This window comes from Balaenoptera physalus (assembly GCF_965194825.1).
Source record: "Balaenoptera physalus genome assembly, chromosome: 2".
Lineage (NCBI taxonomy): Eukaryota > Metazoa > Chordata > Mammalia > Artiodactyla > Balaenopteridae > Balaenoptera > Balaenoptera physalus.
In genome coordinates, this window is record NC_138883.1 from 130,933,256 (window position 1) to 130,950,038 (window position 16,783).

Below are 16,783 nucleotides of genomic sequence, written 5' to 3' on the forward strand. Positions count from 1 at the left end.
CGTCACAGTGGAAAGATGGGCTGTCAGGCTACTGAACCGAGTGTGTGCTTTGCCTCTGTGCTAATCTCTGACTCTCTTTTTAAATGTTGAAGGCCGTTAGAGGAAGCAGGAGGTGTCCAGTGTGACCTGATGCCTGCGGGCGTGTGTCTGGGGAAGTCTGTGCTTCCCCACTTTTGTAGTAGTGCCTCCTTGCCTTGTTCTCTCTTGGATCTCCCCGGGCCAGGACTTAATGTCCCACCACTAAACATATATTCCCATCAGTAAATCTGTGCTCAGAGCATCTTATGTACAGAACACGGTGTCCCCGTGGCTGGCCTGGTGTGTGAACCTGGCTCGCCTGCTCCGACTCTGAGCTCGCGGTGCGGGGCGCAGCCCGGCCAGCGTTAATTGGGATGCTATGTTGATTCTTTTCTGGTTTCAGGAGAGGATCAGTGGAGAAGAACTGGAGAAGAATGATCGAGATTGCGCAGTGACAGAAGCAGCTGGGTGGCTTGGGAGAGCATGCTGGGCTGAGCAGGAGGGGAAGGAAGCCAAGAGCATGGCGGTGGATGCCGGGCTGCCCCCAGGGTCGTGGCGGAAGCACAAGCGTCCCAGCTCCTAACCCCTAACTCTCAGAGGCTGAGCTGAGTCCACTGAGAGGCTTGCCTAGGCTCCAGAGGACATGGGTTTGAGAGCTACCTGCCACTCCATGCTCCTGTCGCTGGGAGCTGGCCTCTGTCCTTGCCGTGCTGTCATTTGAGGAGCAAATGACCACACAGACCTTCCTACCTCAGGCTTGATGTGCGGGCTCAGGTGATGGGAAGCCTGAGAAGCCCCTCATTTAATCCAAAAGCACTGTACAGGGGCAAGTAATCATTTTCCCATGCTCAGATTTCAGAAGCCCATTCGTTAAACCTAACATGGTTTCTCTTGCTCAGGATGATTTGTAAATACTGCACTGGAGCCACATGACTACGCCTCTTTCTTCAGCACAAGAAAGCTCAGGGCTGCCCCGTCCACACTGCAGAAGTCCCTCTGGGGTTTGCCCACGACAGCCCTGCTGTAACTGCAAGACCCCAGACACCAGAGGGGTTTCCAAGGAGACACGTTTCTTTCTGGAGAAGCTTCAGCCACGTCGGAAGCTCCCTGAGGGCAGGGCCAGGCTGCCTGGTGCACACCCAGGCCTCTGGCTCACGTCTGGCTGGTGCAGGAGGCGCTCAGAGCGGGCCCCAGGCGGGCGCCAGGATCATAGCAGCACCTACTTCCCAAGGGAACCGCCGGAGGGGACTTCGGGCTGATGGCCCTTCTATAGTATTGGTGCCTTCAGCGGACAGGCTTGTGCTAATAAAGGTGACTGTAAAGGTGACAGCCTGGCCCGCACGTGACAGCAGCCCCCTTTTCTACATACCTACACAGCCCTGCTCCGGCACGTGCCCAGCCGCCGTCAGGGTTCCTGCCCCCGGACCTCAGTGAGGACAGGCGAGGCTGGCCGTGGCCAGAGCTGCTGCCTGTTCACAGGGTAAGGCACAGTCCAGGCAGCTTCGCGAGGTCTCAGAGCCTGTCTCCTGAGATCGGGATGGGCTTTCTCCGCAGTCAGCATGGGCTCTCCCAGGGTCAGTAGGATTCTTTCCAGGGAAGGCTGGTCAGGTCGTCTTGGGGCGGGCAACCCAAGTGCCGCCTTGACTTCTGGGGAGTGCAAACCTGATTGTATCACCAAGGACACCCCACCCGCTCTGTGGCTTGACACTGTCTTTGCAGCACCCAGGGCCTGTCACAGAGGGCCCCGCTGACGCCGCACCCGCCTCTGGGCTCGCCCGCCCTGTCTTCTGTTTCCTGGCTGCCTGGGCCTCCCCATCCTCAGACACACCAGAGTCTCACTTAGGGTCTGCTGGGGGTCTGTGCCTTCCCCTCCCTCCCCACTCCCTCCTGCATGCATACACACACACACACACACGCGTGCACACACACACACGCACACACACGTGCACACACACACACGCACACACGTCAGGCTCGTTCCTGCTTACACATCTGGTTTCAGCTCAGGTGTCCCCTCCTTCCCACGTGGCCTCTAAGCACTGGTCACTCGCTGGGCCTCCCTGAGCTTCCTCAGGAGTGGGTGACACCTTCCTTCTGTTCCTCTGCTGCTAGGCCCTGGAGAGGTGGGTGGAAGGACAGTTTCAACCTTTTAGGGATATAGTGAAGTCCGTCCTGGAGGCTGGGGGTGGGAAGAAGACGACTGCTGCCGAGCGCTGGCAAGATACTTGCTGCTTCCCTGAGTGGTTAAAGGGTACATGGGGTGGGACCTCTGTTACTTATTTACTCACCCATGTGTCCATCCATCCATCCATCCTCCCACCCATCCATCTCCCTGTCCCTCTCTTGCTCTCTCCCTCCATCTCTCCGCTCATCTTCCCACCCACGCATTTACCCATCTGTTCACATCTATCCATCCATCCATCCATCCATCCTGCTGTACAACAGACATTCAGTGTGCTTGCTCAGGGCCAAGCCCTGTGCCGGGCACGGGGACGTACAGATAAGTGAAGCATGGTCCCTGGACTCAAGGAAACTCTTTTCTGGAAGGGTCCCTCCTGGAATCTTCCAATACGCTTGTCTCTCTTACATTCGTTAGAAAGAGGGACGAGTCCAACTGAATAGAAACAGTTTAGAGCTCCATACAGAGATGTGAAGTCCCACAGTGCACGTAGGCTCTCTGGGAAGGAGGCACAGCCATACAAGTGGTCTCAAGTCTGTAGCCGAGGGGCTGCTGTGTGTGACGTCAGACATAACCTTTCACACATGGTGTAAATGTGAGCTGTGAACATTTCACTGTTTGAGATAAATCACTGGTGCTTTCTATTTACGAGGAAATGAACTGATCAAAGCGGCTCAGGGGTTTGATGAAGTTACTATCAATAAGAGAATCCTCCCAAGAAAGAAAAACTGATGTGTTGATGTAATTCATTTAAAGATGTACGAACAAATCACATGGCGTTAGAGGGAAGCATGGTGGAGCTCAGAGCAGCCGCTCCCTGGCAGCACACAGCCCTGTCGGTGTGGGGCTCTCTGCAGGGTTCCTTCCAAGTGGCAGGCGTGCACGAGGACTGTCAGAGAGGCTGTGCATGGTGTGTTTTATTTTTATTTTTAAAAAAATTATTATTTTTTTATTGGAGTATAATTGCTTTACAATGTTGTTTTAGTTTCTGCTGTACAATGAAGTGAATCAGCTATATGTATACCTATATCCTCTCCTTCTTAGGCCTCCCCTCCCTCCCCCATCCCACCCATCTACATTGTCACAGAGCACCAAGCTGAGCTTCCTGTGCCTTATAGCATGTTCCTGCTAGCTATCAGTTTTACATATGGTAGTGTATATATGTCAATCCTAATCTCCCAATTTGTCCCACCCTCCCCTTCCCACCGTGTCCACATGTCCGTTATCTACGTCTGTGTCTCTATTTCTGCCCTGCAAATAGGTTCATCTGTACCATTTTTCTAGATTCCACATATATGCGTTAATATACAATATTTGTTTTTCTCTTTCTGTCTTACTTAGCTCTGTATGACAGACTGTAGGTCCATCCACATCTCTACAAATGACCCAATTTTGTTCCTTTTTATGGCTAAGTAATATTCCATTGTATATATGTACCACATCTTCTCTATCCATTCATATGTTGATGGACACTTAGGTTGTTTCCATGTCCTGGCTATTGTAAATAGTGCTACAATGAACATTGGGGTACATATGTCCTTTTGAATTTTGAATTATGGTTTTCTCAGGGTATATGCCCAGTAGTGGGATTGCTGGGTCATATGGTAGTTCTATTTTTAGTTTTTAAGGAACCTCCATACTGTTCTCCACAGTGGATGTATCAATTTACATTCCCACCAACACTGCAAGAGGGTTCCCTTTTCTCCACACCCTCTCCAGCATTTATTGTTTGTAGATTTTTTGATGATGGCCATTCTGACTGGTGTGAGATGATACCTCATTGTAGTTTTGATTTGAATTTCTCTAATAATTAGTGATGGTGAGCATCTTTTCATGTGCCTCTTGGCCATCTGTATGTCTTCTTTGGTGACATGTCTATTTAGGTCTTCTGCCCATTTTTTAATTGGGTTGTTTGATTTTTTGATATTGAGCTCCATGAACTGTTTGTATATTTTGGAGATTAATCCTTTGTCTATTGCTTCATTTGCAAATATTTTCTCCTATTCTGAGGATTGTCTTTTCGTCTTGTTTATGGTTTCCTTTGCTGTGCAAAAGCTTTTAAGTTTAATTAGGTCCCATTTGTTTATTTTTGTCTTAATTTCCATTACTCTAGGAGGTGGGTCAAAAAGATCTTGCTGTGGTTTATGTCAAAGAGTGTTTTTCCTATGTTTTCCTCTAAGAGTTTTATACTGTCCAGTCTTACGTTTAGGTCTTTAATCCATTTTGAGTTTATTTTTGTGTATGGTGTTAGGTAGTGCTCTAATTTTATTCTTTTATATGTAGCTGTCCAGTTTTCCCAGCACCACTTATTGAAGAGGCTGTCTTTTCTCCATTGTATGTTCTTGCCTCCTTTGTCATAAATTAGGTGACCATATGTGCGTGGGTTTATCTCTGGGCTTTCTATCCTGTACCATTGATCTATATTTCTGTTTTTGTGCCAGTACCATACAGTCTTGATTACTGTAGCTTTGCAGTATAGTTTGAAGTTGGGGAGTCTGATTCCTCCAGCTCTGTGTTTCTTTCTCAAGAGTGCTTTGGCTATTTGGGGTCTTTTGTGTTTCCATACAAATTGTAAAATTTTTTGTTCTAATTCTGTGAAGAATTCCATTGGTAATTTGATAGGGATTGCATTGAATCTGTAGATTGCTTTGGGTAGTATATTCATTTTCACAATATTGATTCTTTCAATCCAAGAACATGGTATATTTCTCCATCTGTTTATGTCATCTTTGATTTCTTTCATCAGTGTTTTATAGTTTTCTGAGTACAGATCTTTTGCCTCCGTAGGTAGGTTTATTCCTAAGTATTTTATTCTTTTTGTTGTGATGGTAAATGGGATTATTTCCTTAATTTCTCTTTCTGATTTTTTGTTGTTAATGTATAGGAATGCAAGCAATTTCTGTGCATTAATTTTGTATCCTGCAACCTTACCAAATTCATTGATTAGTTCTAGTAGTTTTCTGGTGGCATCTTTATGATTTTCTATGTATGGTGTCATGTCATCTGCAAACAGTGACAGTTTTACTATTTCTTTTCCAATTTGGATTCCTTTTATTTCTTTTTCTTCTCTGATTGCCATGGCTAGGACTTCCAAAACTATGTTTAATAAGAGTGGTAAGAGTGGACATCCTTGTCTTCTTCCTGATCTTAGTGGAAATGCTTTCAGTTTTTCAGCATTGAGAATGATGTTTGCTGTGGGTTTGTCATATATGACCTTTATTATGTTGAGGTAGGTTCCCTCTATGCCCATTTTCTGGAGAGTTTTTATCATGAATCGGTGTTGAATTTTGTCAAAAGCTTTTCCTGCATCTATTGAGATGATCATATGGTTTTTATTCCTTAATTTGTTAATATGGTGTGTCACATTGATTGATTTGCATATATGGAAGAATCCTTGCATTCCTGCGACAAATCCCACTTGATCATGGTGTATGATCCTTTTAATGTGTTGTTGGATTCTGTTTGCTAGTATTTTGCTTTTGTGTATATGTTCATCAGTGATATTGGTCTGGAATTTTCTTTTATTGTGACATCTTTGTCTGGTTTTGGTATCAGGGTGATGGTGGCCTCGTAGAACGAATTTGGGAGTGTTCCTCCCCCTGCGATTTTTTGGAAAAGTTTGAGAAGGACAGGTGTTAGCTCTCCTCTAAATGTTGGATAGAATTCGCCTGTGAAGCCATCTGGTCCTGGACTTTTTGTTTGTTGGAAGATTTTTTAATTACAGTTTCAATTTCATTACTTGTGATAGGTCTGTTTATATTTTCTAATTCTTCCTGGTTCAGTCTTGGGAGATTGTACCTTTTCAAGAATTTGTCCATTTCTTCCAGGTTGTCCATTTTATTGGCATACAGTTGTTTGTAGTAGTCACTTTTAATCCTTTGTATTTCTGTGGTGTCAGTTTTGATTTCTCCTTTTTCATTTCTGATTTTATTGATTTGTGTCCTCTCCCTTTTTTTCTTGATGAGTCAGGCTAAATGTTTATCAGTTTTGTTCATCTTCTCAAGGAACCAGCTTTTAGTTTTATTGATCTTTGCTATTGTTTTCTTCTTTTCTATTTCATTTATTTCTGCTCTGATCTTTATGATTTCTTTCCTTCTACTGACTTTGGGTTTTCTTTGTTCTTCTTTCTCTAGTTGCTTTAGGTGTAAGATTTGATTGTTTATTTGAGATTTTTCTTGTTCTTGAGGTGAGATTGAATTGCTATAAAATTCCCTCTTAGAACTGCTTTTGCTGCATTCCATAGGTTTTGGGTTGTCATGTTTTCGTTGTCATTTGTTTCTATGTATTTTTTAATTTCCTCTTTGATTTCTTCAGTGATCTCTTGATTATTTAGTAGTGTACTGTTTAGCTTCCATGTATTTTTGTTTTTTACAGTTTTTTTCCTGTAATTGATTTCTAATCTTATAGTGTTGTGGTCAGAAAAGTTGCTTGATACGATTTCAATTTTCTTAAATTTTCTGAGGCTTGATTTGTGATCCAAGATGTGATCTGTCCTGGAGAATGTTCCGTGTGCACTTGAGAAGAAAGTGTATTCTGCCACTTTTGAGTGGAATGTCCTATAAATATCAATTAAATCTGTTTGGTCTGTTGTGTTTCCTTATTTATTTTCTGTTTATTTATAAAGCTTGTGTTTCCTTATTTATTTTCTGTTTGGATGATCTGTCCATTGGTGTAATTGGGGTGTTAAAGTCCCTTACTGTTGTGTTACTGTTGATTTCCCCTTTTATGGTTGTTAGCATTTGCCTTATGTATTAAGCTGCTCCTATGTTGGGCACATAAATATTTGTAATTGTTATATCTTCTTCTTGGATTGATCCCTGATTATTATGTAGTGTCCTTCCTTGTCTCTTGTAACATTCTTTATTTTAAAGTCCATTTTATCTGATATGAGTATTGCTACTCCAGCTTTCTTTTGATTTCCGTTTGCATGGAATATCTTTTTCCATCCCCTCACTTTCAGTCTGTATGTGTCCCTAGGTCTGAAGTGCGTCTCTTGTAGACAGCAGATATATGGGTCTTGTTTTTGTATCCATTCAGCCAGTCCGTGTCTTTTTGTTGGAGCATTTAATCCATTTACATTCAAGGTGATTATCGATATTTTCCTATTACCATTTTCTCAATTGTTTTGGATTTGTTTTTGTGGGTCTTTTCCTTCTCTTGTGTCTCCTGCTTAGAGAAGTTCCTTTAGCATTTGTTGTAAAGCTGGTTTGGTGGTGCTGAATTCTCTTAGCTTCTGCTTGTCTGTAAAGCTTTTGATTTTTATGTCAAATCTGATTGAGATCCTTGCTGGGTGGAGTAATCTTGGTTGTAGGTTTTTCTTTGTCATCACTTTAAGTATATCCTGCTGCTCCCTTCTGGCCTGCAGAGTTTCTGCTGAAAAATCAGCTGATAACCTTATGGGGATTCCCTTGTATGTTATTTTTTACTTTTCCTTTGCTGCTTTTAATATTTTTTCTTTGAATATAATGTTAGTTTGATTAATATGCGTCTTGGTTTTTTTCTCCTAGGGCTTATCCTGCCTGGGACTCTCTGCGCTTCCTGGACTTGGGTGGCTGTTTCCTTTCCCATGTTAGGGAAGTTTTCTACTATAATCTCTTTGAATATTTTCTCAGACACTTTTTTTTTTTTTCCTATTCTTCTTCTGGGACCCCTATAATTCGAATGTTGGTGCGTTTAGTGTTGTCCCAGTGGTTTCTGAGATTGTCTTTAATTCTTTTCATTCTTTTTTCTTTATTCTGCTCCTTGGCAGTTATTTCCACCATTCTGTCTTCCAGCTCACTTATTCGTTCTTTTGACTCAGTTATTCTGTTATTGATTCCTTCTAGTGTATTTTTCATTTCAGTTATTGTGTTGTTCATCTCTGTTTGTTCTTTAGTTCTTCTAGATCTTTGTTAAACATTTCTTGTATTTTCTCAATCTGTGCCTCCATTCTATTTCTGAGATTCTGGATCATCTTTACTATCATTACTCTGTATTGTTTTTCAGGTAGGTTGCCTATTTCCTCTTCTTTGGTCTTGTAGGTTTTTACCTTGCTTTTTCATCTGTAACATACTTTTTTGTCATCTCATTTTTTTTTTTTGATGGGTGGGATTGTGTTCCTATCTTACTGGTTGTTTGGCCTGAGGCTTCCAGCACTGGAGTTTGTAGACTGTTGGGTAGAGCTGGGTCTTGGTGCCGAGATGAGGACCTCCAGGAGGCCTCACTGTGATGAATATTCCCTGGGGTCTGTGGTTCTCTTTTAGTCCAGTGGTTCAGACTCAGAGCTCCCACTGCCGGAGCTCAGGCCCGACCCCCATCTTGTGAACCAAGATCCTGCAAGCCGCATAGCGTGGCCAAAAAACAAAAGCAGAACAATAACAAACAGTAAAAAATAAAATAAGATTAGAAGACTAACAGATATGTTAGAAAAAATAAATATAGATGAAACAACAACCAGAAGGTAAAACAGAACCACAATAGCAAAAAAGAGGAAAAAACAAAAAGCTGCAAAAGGCCTTGGCTGTGGGGGGCAGGGCTTTGGCGGTGGGAGGGGTCTAAGCTTAGGACCCACATGCAGGAAAAGGCCCTGGGGGTGGGGGTGAGGGGCGGGGCTTAGGCTCAGCACAGCCGGTGGGGCCCACGAGTGCCTCTGGCCTCAGGGCTGAGGATCAGGTCCCGGACCCCAGCAGGCTCCCTAGGCCTGAGTGGCCAGGGGAAATGCTAGGCGCGTTCCGCCCGATCCTCTCATCCCAGAGAGCTCCTCCACATCTGCCTCTCCTCTTCTTCCTCCCCACCCCCCACACCCCTAGCACCAATGGGGCTGGAGGGGGCCCTGGAAGGTGGAGGACCCGGCCTGGGACCCCAGCAAGCTTCCTGGGGCTTGAGTGGGCAGGGGAAACTAGTTGCATCTCCCTTGATCCTCCGATCCTGGAGGGTCCCTCCCCAGTCGCCTCTTCTCTTCTCCCCACACACCTCCACAACCCTAGGACCCACACGGCCGGAGGGTGCCTTGGCGGGCGGAGGACCTTGCCTGGGAGCCCAGCAGGCTTCCCAGGGCCTGAGTGGGTGGGGGAAACACCAGCTGCACTTTCCCTGATCCTCTGGTCCTGGTGGGTACCCCCACCTCATCTGCCTCTCCTCCTCTTCCCCCTCCTCTGTCCCTCCTATGCCCCTAGGACCCATGCTGCCAGAGGGGGTCTCAGAGGGTGGAGGACCAGGCCCGGGACCCCTGCAGGCTTCTCGGGGCCCGAATGGGCAGGAGAAACGCTAGCCACACTCCCCCCTGATCATCTGAGCCTCCGAGGGTCCCTCCAGGTGTGGGAACCCCTCCCTTCTCCCAGCCACCCCTCAGGGGTGCCAGTCCTGTCTGATCTCCACTTCTCCTCCCTCCTCACTCCCCCCCACATCCTACCTGGTCACTCAGGGGTTCCTCCCTCTTCCTTGGGCGTTGGAGTCCCCACCCGTGTCTGGTAGATGCTCTAGTTGTGGGGAGATGTGAACTCTGCGTCCTCCCACTCCGCCATCTTGACTCTGCTTCTCTGGTGTGTTGTTTTATTAAATCACTGTTTTAAAATTTATTATTCCGTTCCTCCATGTTCTTGCCTGTTATTATATAACAGCTCTGTTGAGATATAATTTACAGTCCATCAAGTTTATTTCTTTTAAAGTATATACTGTCATGGTTTCTAGTATGTTTACAGAGTTGTGCAACCACCACCACAGTCAGTACCTCAAAAAGAAACCCTGTACCCATTAGCAGTCTCTCCCTTTCCACCTACCACCCAGCCCTAGGCAACCACAAATTCTACTTTCTCTCTCTAGAATTGCCTATTGTGGACATGTCATACAAGTGGGATCATACAACGTGTGGTCATTTGCATCTCTCTTTTCTTTTTTTCATTTAGCATAACGTTTTTAAGGTTCATCCATGTCGTAGCATGTATGAGAATAACTGAAGAATATTCCACCATATGGATATACCACTTTTTACAAATCCATTTCTTGATTGATGGACTTTTGGGTTGATGTCAGTTTTGGGCAACCATCAATAATGCTGCTATGAACATTGTGTGTTTTTTTTTTTTTTAAGCACCTTTTTAATTTTTATTTATTTATTTATTTTATTATTTGGCTGTGTTGGGTCTTCGTTTCTGTGCGAGGGCTTCCTCTAGTTGCGGCAAGTGGGGGCCACTCTTCATCGCGGTGCGCGGGCCTCTCACCATCGCGGCCTCTCTTGTTGCGGAGCACAGGCTCCAGACGCGCAGGCTCAGTAGTTGTGGCTCACGGGCCCAGCCGCCCCGCGGCATGTGGGATCCTCCCAGACCAGGGCTCGAACCCGTGTCCCCTGCATTAGCAGGCAGACTCCCAACCACCGCGCCACCAGGGAAGCCCGAACATTGTGTTTTTATGTGGACATATGCCTTCAATTCTCTTGGGTCTATAACCAAGTGTGGAATTTCAGGTCATATGGTAACTCTATTTTTAACATTTTGAGGAACTGCCAAATTATTTTTCAAAGTGATACACCATTTTACATTTCCTCCAGCAATAGGGGAGTGTTCCAGTTTCTCCCCATCCCAGCCAGCACTCTTTGCTTTTTATCTTTGTGATTATGGCCCCATCCTAATGCTTGAGAACTAGTATCTCATAATGGTTTTCACGTGCATTTCCTTGATGACTAGTGACGTGGAGCAACTTTCCATGTGCTTGTCAGCCCTTTTTATGTCTTCTTTGGAGAAACGTTTATTCAGTTCTTTGCCCATTTCTTAAATGGATTGTCTTTTTATTTTTGAGTTGTAATAGTTCTTTATATATTCTGGATACAAGTCTCTTATCACGTACATCATTTGCAAATATTGATATTTTCTCCCATTCCATGGGTTGTCTTTTCACTTTCTTGGTGATGTGATTTGAAGTGTGACATTTAGAATTTTGATGAAGTCTAGTTTATCTGCTTTTCCTTTGGTTGCTTTCAGTGTTGCAGTAGTAATAGTTGTGTTTTATAAATGCATGCCCTTTTATTGCCATCTAAAGGGAGTTAACGGGGAGGAAGTTATTTGACTCTACAATGAATATATATAGAAAAATTCACAGGGAAGTCATTACTTGGCAGAACGCTATCCCCAGATCCTGGGCCCGTGCCCTGTGGGCTGCTCCACCCCAAACTTACCGTAAGATCCAGAAATCCCACTCTTGGGTATATATGCAAGAGAACTGAAGGCATATGTCCACATAAAAACTTGTACACATATGTTCATAGCAGCATTGTTGATAATAACCAAAAACTGAAATCAACTAAAAAATCCATCAATTGGCAGGGGGGATAGACAAAATGTGGTATATCCATACAATGGAATATTCTTCAGCTATAAAAAGGAATGAAGTGCTAATACATGCTACAACATGGATGAACCTTAAAATCCTGCTCAGTAAAGAAAACCAGATGCAAGGTGGGCAGAGGACGTTGGGGACCCAGGGTCATGCAGAAGCTTGCCTTAGGGGTTCAATGTCTGGCAGCGGTGGTGACACTCGTTGCTATGCACTGCACTTCAGACAGATTTTCCCTCAGAGTTTTAGGCTGACTCAGCATCTGGTATTTTTGAGAAGATTCAGACCTGGATGGGAACCTTAGAACCTGATTTTCCTCGTAATCGATATCTTGAGCCCTCCTTCTGACTGGTGGCAGAAAACGGTGATCTTAGATTTGCAGAGAGCGTGGGCAGTTTTCCCAGGGAGATACCCACGGCGGCCACACGATGGCAGCCTTGCACAAACCAAAGCCAGCTCAGCCCAGGCGGCAGGCAGCCCTTGGTGTGTGTCTCCAGGCAGTGGACCCAGCCTGCCTCCTGCAGAATCCATGGAGGCCCAGCCTGGGTGGGCATCTTTAATCGCAGCTGGAAACTCGGCGCTTTACAAGGGAAAGAAATAGCCGTGCAGACTGCTCATGCCTGCCTCTGTTGATCTGTTTCAATACGGAACTAGTTTTCCCCCTCCCACCCCCCTCCTCCTCTCTGGCATTTCAGTGTGCAACAAGACGGATAATAAGTTAGACTTATTCTTGAGAGAGCTCAAATCTCTATTTATTTCTTTCTTTTAAGGAAAAAATGTTTATCTTTCATTGTGAGTCCAGGAGTGCAGACAGATTTCAAAGTTTCCTAATTTCTTCACTCTAAAATTCACCCTACCTCCCTCCGCCACAAGTTGAAAGAGGAGGCCTTGAGGCTTGTCTGCTCCCCGGGTTGCTCACAGGGTGAGCGCTTGGGTGATGCTGCGGTGAAAGGGAGAGAATGAAAAATGTTGGGTGAACACTGAACCATCTGTGGAGGTCCCCTCCACACGTAGAGATCCCCTTCCTCCCCACAAATAACTCAGAAATACATTGATATGTGGAACAACTCCTACAGAACACCTACTGAATGCTGGCAGAAGACCTCAGACCTCCCAAAAGGCAAGAAACTCCCTACATACCTGGGTAGGGCAAAAGAAAAAAGAAAAGACAGAGATAAAAGGATAGGGACAGGACCTGCACCTCTGGAAGGGAGCTGTGAAGGAGGAAAAGTTTCCACACGCTAGGAAGCCCCTTCACTGGTGGAGACGGGGGTGGCGGGGGGGGGCAGCTTCAGAGTCATGGAGGAGAGCGCAGCAACAGAGGTGCAGAGGGTAAAGCAGAGATTCCCCCACAGAGGATCGCTGCCGACCAGCACTCACCAGCCCGAGAGGCTTGTCTGCTCACCCGCCGGGATGGGCGGGGGCTGGGAGCTGAGGCTCGGGCTTCGGAGGTCAGATCCCAGGGAGAGGACTGGAGTTGGCAGTGTGAACACAGCCTGAAGGGGTTAGTGCACCACAGCTAGCCAGGAGGGAGTCCAGGAAAAAGTCTGGAGCTGCCTAAGAGGCAAGAGACCATTGTTGTGGGGTGCGCAAGGAGAGGGGATTCACAGCACCGCCTAAATGAGCTCCAGAGATGGGCGCGAGCTGCGGCTATCAGCGTGGACAACAGACATGGGAATGAAACGCTAAGGCTGCTGCTGCAGCCACCAAGAAGCCTGTGTGCAAGCACAGGTCACTATCCACACCTCCCCTCCCGGGAGCCTGTGCAGCCCACCACTACCAGGGTCCCGTGATCCAGGGACACCTTCCCCAGGAGAACACATGTCGCATCTCAGGCTGTTGCAACGTTACGCCAGCCTCTGCCACCGCAGGCTCACCGTGCACTCTGTACCCCTCCCTCCCCCCAGCCTGAGTGAGCCAGAGCCCCCTAATCAGCTGTTCCTTTAACCCCGTCCTGTCTGGGCGGGAACAGATGCCCTCAGGCAACCTACATGCAGAGGCGGGGCCAATCCAAAGCTGAACCCCAGGAGCTGTGCAAACAAAGAAGAGAAAGGGAAATTTTTCCCAGCAACCTCAGGAGCAGCGGATTAAATCTCCACAATCAACTTGATGTACCTGCATCTGTAGAATACCTGAATAGACAATGAATCATCCCAAAATTGAGACGGTGGACTTTGGGAGCAATGATATATATATATTTTTCCTTTTTCTCTTTTTGTGAGTGTGTATATATATGCTTCTTTGTGTGATTTTGGTTCTATAGCTTTGCTTTTACCATTTGTCCTAGGGTTCTGTCTGTCCTTTTTTTTTGTTTTTTTGTTTTTTTAGTATAGTTTTTAGCGCTTGTTATCATTGGTGGATTTGTTTTTTGGCTTCGTTGCTCTCTTCTTCCTGTCTTTTTTTTCCCCTTTTTTTTATTACTTTTTAATTTTTTTTATTTTTAATACTTACTTTTTATTTTAATAACTTTATTTCCTTTTTTTCTTTCTTTCTTTTTTTCTCCCTTTTCTTATGAGCCGTGTGGCTGACAGGGTCTTGGTGCTCCGGCCAGGTGTCAGGCCTGTGCTTCTGAGGTGGGAGAGCCGAGTTCAGGACATTGGCCCACCAGAGACCTCCTGGCTCCACGTAATATCAAACGTTGAAAGCTCTCCCATAGATCTCCATCTCAATGCTAAGACCCAGCTCCACTCAATGACCAGCAAGCTACAGCGCTGGACACCCTATGCCAAACAATTAGCAAGACAGGAACACAACCCCACCCATTAGCAGAGAGGCTGCCTAAAATCATAATAAGGTCACAGACACCCCAAAACACACCAGCGGATGCAGTCCTGCCCACCAGAAAGACAAGATCCAGCCTCATCCACCAGAATACAGGCACCAGTCCCCTCCACCAGGAAGCCTACACAACCCACTGAACCAACGTTAGCCACTGGGAGCAGACACCAAAAACAACGGGAAGTACGAACCTGCAGCCTGTGAAAAGGAGACCCCAAACACAGCAAGTTAAGCAAAATGAGAAGACAGAGAAACACACAGCAGATGAAGGAGCAAGGTAAAAACCCACCAGACCAAACAAATGAACAGGAAATAGGCAGTCTACCTGAAAAAGAATTCAGAGTAATGATAGTGAATATGATACCAAATCTTGGACCTAGAATGGAGAAAATACAAGAAACATTTAACAAGGACCTAGAAGAACTAAAGAGCAAACAAACAATGATGAACAACACAATAAATGAAATTAAAAATTCTCTAGAAGGAATCAATAGCAGAATAACTGAGGCAGAAGAACAGATAAGTGACCTGGAAGATAAAATAGTGGAAATAACTACCACAGAGCAGATTAAGAAAAAACAATGAAAAGACTTGAGGACAGTCTCATAGACCTCTGGGACAACATTAAATGCACCAACATTCGAATGATAGGGGTCCCAGAAGAAGAAGAGAAAAAGAAAGGGACTGAGAAAATATTTGAGGACATTATAATTGAAAACTTCCCTAATATGGGAAAGGAAATAGTCAAGTCCAGGAAGCACAGAGAATCCCATACAGGATAAATCCAAAGAGAAACATGCCAAGACACATACTAATCAAACTATCAAAAATTAAATACAAAGAAAACATATTAAAAGCAGCAAGGGAAAAACAACAAATAACATAAAAGGGAATCCCCATAAGCTTAACAGCTGATCTTTCAGCAGAAACTCTGCAAGCCAGAAGGGAGTGGCAAGACATATTTAAAGTGATGAAAGGGAAAAACCTACAACCAAGATTACTCCATCCAGGAAGGATCTCATTCAGATTTGACAGAGAAATTAAAGCCTTTACAGAGAAGCAAAAGCTAAGAGAATTCAGCACCACCAAACCAGCCTTACAACAAATGCTAAAGGAACTTCTCTAGGCAGGAAACACAAGAGAAGGAAAAGACCTACAACAACAAACCCAAAACAATTGAGAAAGTGGTAATAGGAACATACATATCAATAATTACCTTAAATGTAAATGGATTAAATGCTCCAACCAAAAGACATAGACTGGCTAAATGGATACAAAAACAAGACCCATATATACGCTGTCTACAAGAGACCCACTTCAGACCTAGGGACACATACAGACTGAAAGTGAAGGGATGGAAAAAGATATTCCATGCAAATGGAAATCAAAAGAAAGCTGGAGTAGCAATTCTCATATCAGACAAAATAGACTTTAAGATAAAGACCATTACAAGAGACAAAGAAGGACACTACATAATGATCAAGGGATCAATCCAAGAAGAAGATATAACAATTTTAAATATTTATACACCCAACATAGGAGCACCTCAATACATAAGGTGAATGCTAACAGCCATAAAAGGGGAAATCGACAGTAACACAATAATAGTAGGGGACTTTAACACCCCACTTTGACCAATGGACAGATCATCCAAAATGAAAATAAATAAGGAAACACAAGCTTTAAATGATACATTAAACAAGATGGACTTAATTGATATTTATAGGACATTCCATCCAAAAACAACAGAATACACTTTCTTCTCAAGTGTTCATGGAACATTCTCCAGGATAGATCATGTCTTGGGTCACAAATCAAGTCTTGGTAAATTTAAGAAAACTGAAGTCATATCAAGTATCTTTTCCGACTACAATGCTATGAGACTAGATATCAATTACAGGAAAATATCTGTCAAAAATACAAACACATGGATGCTAAACAATACACTACTTAATAACCAAGAGATCACTGAAGAAATCAAAGAGGAAATCAAAAAATACCTAGGAACAAATGACAATGAAAAAACGACGACCCAAAACCTATGGGATGCAGCAAAAGCAGTTCTAAGAGGGAAGTTTATATCAATACAATCCTATCTCAAGAAACAAAAAACATCTCAAATAAACAACCTAACTTTACACCTAAAGCAATTAGAGAAAGAAGACCAAAAAACCCCCAAAGTTAGCAGAAGGAAAGAAGTCATAAAGATCAGATCAGAAATAAATGAAAAAGAAATGAAGGAAACAATAGCAAAGATACATAAAACCAAAAGCTGGTTCTTTGAGAAGATAAACAAAATTGATAAACCATTAACCAGACTCATCAAGAAAAAAGAGAAAAGACTCAAATCAATAGAATTAGAAATGAAAAAGGAAAAGTAACAACTGACACTGCAGAAATACAAAGGATCATGAGAGATTACTACAAGAAACTACATGCCAATAAAATGGACAACCTGGAAGTAATGGACAAATTCTTAGAAAAGCACAACCTTCTGACACT

General features: G+C 44.3%; 1 protein-coding gene across 7 annotated transcripts in view; it reads left to right on the top strand.

The window, feature by feature from the left end:
• Nucleotides 1–5,754, top strand: part of LOC309654470 (protein FAM169B-like) — an 89,222-nt gene extending 83,468 nt beyond the window's left edge. For 5 of the 7 annotated variants that reach the window (XM_082448465.1, XM_082448466.1, XM_082448461.1 and 2 more), the window contains one exon: nt 422–1,946. In XM_082448465.1, coding sequence (XP_082304591.1) covers nt 422–601 — 180 coding nt within the window. In that variant the 3' untranslated portion in view covers nt 602–1,946. Of the gene's footprint in view, nt 1–421; nt 1,947–2,953 lie in introns of those variants that run through there. The other 2 variants (XR_014260268.1, XM_082448467.1) reach the window with 2 other exon arrangements.
• The last annotated feature ends 11,029 nt before the right edge of the window (nt 5,755–16,783 follow it).